Genomic DNA, 7,449 nt, shown 5'->3' on the forward strand with positions numbered 1-7,449 from the left:
GACTCTTGATCATGATCAATGTCTTTCCAATTTTGAACATTGAGAAACAAGATTTTCATATTGAAGAGCCAATTTCTGATTCGCCTTTCTTCACAACGCTTCACACCTAGACATCGAAAGAATAAGCACAAAGATTTTAAGATCCAGAAACATAAACAGGGTATTTCTGGTAACATGAAAAAATCCGATTTTCTGGATCGGGAGAAGTTTGGACTAACTCGTACATATTTAGACTAAACTGTTGTGGGCGGGGATTATTTGGATTAGAGAGTACTAGGTCTGAGATGAGTGGATTAAAGCGTCCAAAGCCCAGTAACTTTGGGACTAAACGTCGATTTCTACTCCCAACACCGCCAGCACTAGCACTACCTCTGCTAGCGCTACCACACCTCTGCTACCACCAGCCACAACTAGCACCACCTTCGTTGCAACTCATACATTGAATTACACAATTACTACTATTGCCGTTGCAGAGCTACTACCACCAGCACCACCGCCATCAGCTCTGCCACCACCAACATCGCCAACACCACCAGCAGCACCACCATCGCCAATCAAAAATTCCAATTTCAATTTTCAATTCGTCCCAATTTCAATTTCAATTTCTTCCCACTCTCACCGTCACCACCATCCTCCTTCGAATCTTCAATTATCACCACGACCACCACCCTCCTCCACCCTTTTCAAAAAGTTGCTCTTCGACAAACCCTATTTTTCTTAAACGTTTTTGCCTCTTTGAAAAACCCCACCGAATTCAAACATTTTCTAGAAACCCATCGTGTTTCCCGTTACGTCTTTCTAACAACTAAGGTAATGGACTTTCTCTCTTACGATTCCTTTTAATTTGTTTCATGTTAATCATTAGATACGTAGGATGACATTCAATGCTCCAAAAAAATAAATAATCAGTTCATTCTAGCTTAGCTATATGTTTGTCGATGTATTGCTTGATAAAATGTCTCATATAAAATATCAGTGAACCCGTTGTTTTTATATGTGCTATACCTAATAGACGTCAGATTAGCATGAATCCACCCTAAATTTCGAAATGGGCCACACTTATACTCGATTCCAAATGATACTGGCCTAGATAACGAGTGTAGTACTTGGTTTACAAATTTGTATATCAAAAGTATTTGATGGAGCGTGGAAAACAAAAGTTAATTAGTGGGTGTAAATATGTCTATTTGGATACGAGTATTGTGCTATTTTACGTGGGTAGGGAGAGCTGAAAACATATCTTACAGGTTGTGCTATCTTAAACAGCATTTGCTCATTTCTTTGGTTTCTTGAAGCTGTTGCTGCTATATAAGCATAAGCTTTGGTTATTTTATTTAGTAAATTCTTCTACTTTTATGGCATTTGTTGTACTTGAGAGGTGTGTCGTGGTTAAAAAATTAAGGGGTATCAGTGTTGTTCAGGACTGTCTAAGTCTTCGAAATATTGAGCGTCTTATGTTAAGCTTAACTCTGGCTTTTAAAAGCTCTATTACTGTTGGCCATCGTATCAGTATTCACTGCATGCATATACTCTAAGCTCTTGGTTCATAAGAAATCTCCAATTCTAAAAAACTGTAAGTTCGTTTGCTTTTTTTCCTTCTCATTTACTTTTCCATAATTTTTTTAAAAGGTTTTATGTTGTGCATCTTCCCCCCTGCATAATTCATTAGATGCAAACATATTTTTATAGTTTTTCTACATAACTATCAGTTAAAAATACCAATCTTATTCTTATCAGCCACAAATCTGATGAAAGCTTTAATCTTTTCTTTTTTCCTTCTAATCCATGTCTTTCTATCATCCAGAGTGTGATGCACATCGTGAAACATATTATGTTAAAATTAATTATATGATTGATGTGGCCACTTTGGATTTCCATATAGTCAAGGACCGCTTCATTTTTGTGCTTGCACTCATTTTTTTAACGATGTGAAACGATAGGTTTTCTTTTTTGGTAAGCTTGAATGATAGTTATACGTCTGATTTCTTGATGTTGTGGATATGACTATCGTTTTAGTATTTGTGGTGATGTTGTAGAGTTTTAGTGTCCTATGGTTTTTAAGAAGCACAAAAAGAAGATTTTGCTGTTCTAGTGATTGCACTGTTATCACTTTCAAAGATGAACTTCACTCATGCCAATTTAATTTATCATTGCATTGCCGCAGGGTTTTGGCAATGATATGTTTTGGCAGTCGCATCGCGTGTGCGTCTTTGCTAGTGTTGTATGGGATTTTTCTCTTCTGTTCTTTCAGGGTTTTGAATTCTGTAACAAAGCTTATGTGTGCTCATTGTACTCTTGGTTTATCAAATTTATCCATTGACTGGAAATAAGGGATTATACACCACATTATTTTTGAAACTGGTAGCCCATGAATCAACAGTAGGCATATATAATTGTGTGGAACTGTATGAAGAAAGTGATGTTGTTGTCGTGGATAATGAGATGAAGGAGATAATTGATTGTGATTTTGAATTTTCTCTAGGTTTAGAATCGATTGGTAGTTATCAGATTCTAGTTTGCAAGTAAGAAGAAGCTATAAATTGAGGTGCAAATACCTACAGTTACACCCCTTCATCAACAGAAACTAGCTCGGAAGATGTTCGACATAATTCCCAGAACAGATGCAGTGACACTTTGATTCAGCTTCTGACTCGCAACTTACTCAGTAATGACTCAAAACCGACTCACTATCCCAACTAGGTCCTAGTACTAAACGATTTAGGGGTTTAACTGTCATTTCCTATAGCAGAATAAGCGTTAACAGCCGTTAACCGTTTTTTCAAAAAAGCGGGACGGAAAAGGTCAAGATATGGGCATTTAATTTATAATGAAGAAAACGTGGGTACTTTATTAATTGCATTTCCCCACATGGGCATTTTATTATAAACCCCTTAGAGTTTTGTTTATTGCAGGTGAAGCATTAGAAGTACTAGGTGCAACCATGTCTTTCTACCTACGTTCTTGGAGGGGAGAATCAAGCTTTCAATCCCGTCTTCATTCACTTTGGTTGAATTCGAGCAGAAATGTCGACTCTGTTTCGTTGTCGTTCTATAGAAGCAGGTATTTTCATGAATTTTGTTGTTACTTTTTACTTCAGTTGTTTTAAGTAAGAGGAAGGATCCTCTCACATGTCTATTATCACACTATCTCACACTTTCGACGTCTTTTTTGTGAATAAAAGCGATATGTTCCTCTTGCAAAGCTCTACGCTACTACCAAAAATGAGCGTATTCCGAAATACGAAACTTCACCATCTACCGATCTTAATTTCAATGGTTAAAAATCCGTTGATTTTCAAAGGCTCATCTTTAAAGTTGTAGATGGTGGTGTTATACGTCTCGGAAAAATGAATTCATTTTTGGTAGGTAGGTAAGGCTTTGCAAGAAGACCATATTCCCAAAATATTAGCTCCGAATCCGATATCACTTATATTTTTTTTCACGAAAAAGAGGTCTAAAGTGTGAGATAGAACATGTGAAGGGATATTCCTCTTTAATTAGATAAGTATTTATTTCGGTGAGCTTCAATTTATTAATTGAGATTGGATTTGTTATGCCATATATCAAGTCATATCTGATTTTAGGGTTTGTTTTAAAATTGTCTGCAAAAATTTACATCTTGAAAGATGTATTGTGGATAAAGCCCCAGTTCATATCATCATAGTGGATATTCTTTTACATCTCGGATTAGCAATGCCTTTCATCAAAGTTTGTCTACTGTGTTTTCTTGCTGGATCAATATATCATAAGACTTCATTGATCTCTTAAAAATGACATTAGCATCTGTCTATTCGATTTTTTTCTTAGTATAACTATTACCCCTGCATTTTTGTAGAAGAGAATCTCTGAAAGAAAACTTGAAAACAAATGTTTTTTATAAAAGCCGTTTCTTTTATTTCTTTTTTCAGCACGACTATCCTACCAAGATTCTATGCCCATAAAAATTTAAACAAAAATCAAACCTCCAAATCAATCATACAACGTATTTCTTGGTATTGGCATGAAACAACTTCAAGATTGTTTGACGGGATTGTTTGATATGGGGAAGTGAGTGTAGGCATTAAACCCAACATTTTAAATTATAAATCTAGACACCTCCAAACTATGAAGTCCTCTGATAACAAATATCGATATAAGTTATGCTGACATGTCTGCACTTTCTTGCTGTAGTGAAAGCTGCATTCCAGTCTATGAACTTGATTCTTATATCTCTCTCGTGGCCATCATTTTAGATTTGTCACTGCTGCTGAAAAAGCTGAACCAGAGGCTGCTTCTTCGTCATCATCTTTCACATTTTCTTCTGACGAAGCAGCAGAAGATGATAAATTCAAGAAAGATAAGGACATTCATATCAAGGTGAAAAAGATGAGTTCAAGAGACTCAACATCGGTTACTATGCCGATGTGTTTCATGACAGGGTCTGTTGTAGGAAAGCGATTCTACACAGAGGTCACTACCAGGTTGGCTGATGATAGTAATGGATGGAGCGTCATGCTTGACTTCAGAACCCTTAAGACCCCTTCCAAGAGAACCCTTAAGCTTCCTACTCTTTCCCTCGCCAAGGCCATTGCAGCAGAGTGGGAGTACCAAGTACGTTTCTTAATTTAACATTGTTTTGTTTGAATTCATAAGTTCTTACATATTGATTCTGGGAGGAGTAGCTTATAACTTTTTCCATTCTAGCAAGAAGATGGGATCAGACCCTTTACGATGCCTCTCATGGAATTTGCTTGTACTGCATTAGAGAGAGTTCCGCTAACTAGAACCAAAATAATAGAAAACCTAATGAAGAGGTTCAATCAAGATCTAGTCTTCTGCCGTTACCCGGGTGACAATGATGTGTCCATCAAAATCCTTGGTATGTTTTCAGTAATTTATCCAAAACATGTTAATTTAGTTGGTATATTCAGTCAGTAATTTTATTAATTTCCACTTATACTCCTTTAATGCTTTGCCAAGTTTGCATTAGTGGCATTCTAAATTAACAGGCTTGAAGTGTGCATGGTACATGTAACATGAGAGAAGTGATAACACTGTGAGACTCATGGTTCGTTAAGGTCAGTCCAATATTTTTCAAAACGCAGTCATTAGTGAGGACTCAATGCTAAACTATCCCTAGTTCTCTTGTTTAGCTACCTTTCATATATGTGACTAAAGTCATTGCTGGTTAATGATCTTTGGAAGTACGTAACTAATAATAGAATGACAGACTATCAGCATGTGATAAATGCTGCAAGATGTCCATGGCTTGTGATAAATACTTCTTGCACTTAACCCAATTCAGTGCTCCTGACTTTGCTTCCTATTAATGTGTAGTGCAGCATCCTCGTTAAACTACTGATTAAACAAGGGTCTGTAGAATTTGCAGTAATTAGTATCTGAGATAAATTTGGTTGCAGAAATTTTTGAAACGTGCTGCAAAATATCTATTTTGGAGTTATGATACTGTAAGTAAGGTGCAGAGAAGATAAAATCTTGCTTAACTATGTGAGATATAAGTATTTCTGAGTAAGGTTGATATTGATGTATTTACAGAACGACAAGTTGAGAAGATTGATCCACTACTCGAATGGGTAGAGTCTGAGTTTGGTTTTAAGCCTGTTGTGTACTCGAGTTTTTTTGGTGGCAAGCAGGAGGATGGTCTTGCTAACGCTGTTCAAAGTTTTTTAAAGAAAATGGATGACTGTGAGTTGGCAGCTATAGATGCAATGGCTGCATCCTCCCACTCACTAATCGTATCTATTGGAACCTTTTGTGGGCGGTTGCAGATTGAGGAGGCTATTGAGTTGATTAGACTTGAAGAAGATGCGCAGGTTTGCTTTTATTACTCTGACTCATCCTCATCCTCATCCTCGTGGTAGATCTCTTTCCCTGAAGTAACCTACACTCCACCAACTCTACAGGACACGGCTGCAATATTCAGCCTGTCTACCATGGTTAGTATTCTGAAATGGTGAACCTTGACACCTGAAGACCTTGACTAGTTTACCTTGTAATAGAATGAAGTTGATAAGCAGATTGGACGTCAATGTTGACAGACTGAACCCTGATAGGTCATCAGGTCTGGAATGTGTAATCTTGCCCCATTTTAGCAGTAGGTTGAGTTAGCATTGTGTATAAGCTAGTCAGGCCTTGGGTTAACCTGTGGGTCGGGTCTTTTGGAATTCGGTGCTTGTATTTTCATTGTAGTGTTTGAACTATTCCGGCTCTTGCTATGTCTAAAATTTGTCTTTCATTTGTGCAGGTTGACCGGTGGGGTCTAGTTGAGGGTGGGCATGATGTTGATATTGCGGGTCTAAAAGCACAGTTCTCATCCGCTGTTGTTTTCCTAGGATTGTCTCGAAGGTTTTAAATGTCTAATTCAGACTTGCAATCTTTGGAAGGTTAAGTATTGTAACTGTACTATTTACTGTCCTTCAAAGGTAAAAGTGTGTTTCTTTTGAAATGTGATGAAATAAGAATATTGATTATGTGTAAGAATAGTCCTGTGTTTAATCTGATTTTGTTTTATTTTTGGTCGATGAGGAAAATTTTGCTTAATCTGATATCATGAATGGAAAAAGTCTCTTCTCTTAATACTTCGGATAACATTTCTGATTTTTTTTTTTTTGCATATAACGAGTTTAGATGAGAATATAAAGGCAATCGCTCACCATCTCACACATTAGACGTCATTTCTGTGAATAAAAACCAAACCGTAACGAATTTGAAGCTAATATTTTGGGATATGTTCATGCCTACAAAAAACGAGCACATTCCGAAATATGAAACTTCACTATCTGCTGGTCTTAATATCAACGGCCAGAAATTCGTAGATTTTCAAAGGCTCATTTCCAAAGTAGTAGACGGGTTGTGTTATACGTGTCAAAATATGCTCATTTTCGGTAGAAACGTAGAGTTTCATAAGAGGAACATGTTCCCAAAATATTAGCTTCAAATCCGTTACGATTTCACAAAAATAACGTCTAACGTGTGAGATAGTGTGAGAATACAAGTACAAGGGAATCCATTCTTTTAGATTATAAGCTAAATATTTCTGAGTATTTTTCATACCAAAAGAATCACTGATTAAGATACCAACTCTTCATTGTCCAACAAAAGTTGGGATCTAATACAACATGGGATTAACATACCATTCTCTTGTTAACTTTTCACTCCTAGCTACTCTAGAGAGAATTATGCCACATTATTTTGTTCTCTCAGGACATAATAATACTTGCATGACTTACATTGTTGAAAAGTCAAAATAAGATCACCAATAAAATGATGAAATTGTCAATTTACGTTGAATTGACCCTTGGTGATTTTTTCTACTATCATTCTGGAGTCGGCTACAAAGTTCACTATTCGACTCATTGTACTGCCTCCCAAATAACTAACCATTCCACTGCTCCGTACTAAGTGACTCCCCAACAAAGATGCATTTTTCTCCTTTTGGTTCACCTGCAAA

General features: G+C 36.7%; 1 protein-coding gene across 5 annotated transcripts; it reads left to right on the forward strand.

Moving 5' to 3' along the window:
• The first annotated feature begins 326 nt into the window (after nucleotides 1-326).
• On the forward strand, nucleotides 327-6,523 carry LOC113289721 (ATP synthase mitochondrial F1 complex assembly factor 2-like). Of its 5 annotated transcripts, none has more exons than XM_026539074.1 (6): nucleotides 327-810; nucleotides 2,896-3,060; nucleotides 4,232-4,589; nucleotides 4,683-4,857; nucleotides 5,535-5,812; nucleotides 6,244-6,523. In XM_026539074.1, exons 2-6 carry the CDS (start codon nucleotides 2,942-2,944, stop codon nucleotides 6,349-6,351), a joined length of 1,038 nt encoding a protein of 345 aa, XP_026394859.1. In that variant the 5' UTR covers nucleotides 327-810; nucleotides 2,896-2,941; the 3' UTR covers nucleotides 6,352-6,523. The 5 variants fall into 5 exon arrangements, with proteins under 5 accessions (XP_026394859.1, XP_026394858.1, XP_026394861.1 ...); XM_026539073.1 differs by having other exon boundaries at nucleotides 2,913-3,060; XM_026539076.1 differs by lacking the exon at nucleotides 327-810 and adding an exon at nucleotides 1,203-1,573 and having other exon boundaries at nucleotides 2,913-3,060.
• The last annotated feature ends 926 nt before the right edge of the window (nucleotides 6,524-7,449 follow it).

The sequence above is a fragment of the Papaver somniferum genome, chromosome 6, assembly GCF_003573695.1.
Source record: "Papaver somniferum cultivar HN1 chromosome 6, ASM357369v1, whole genome shotgun sequence".
Lineage (NCBI taxonomy): Eukaryota > Viridiplantae > Streptophyta > Magnoliopsida > Ranunculales > Papaveraceae > Papaver > Papaver somniferum.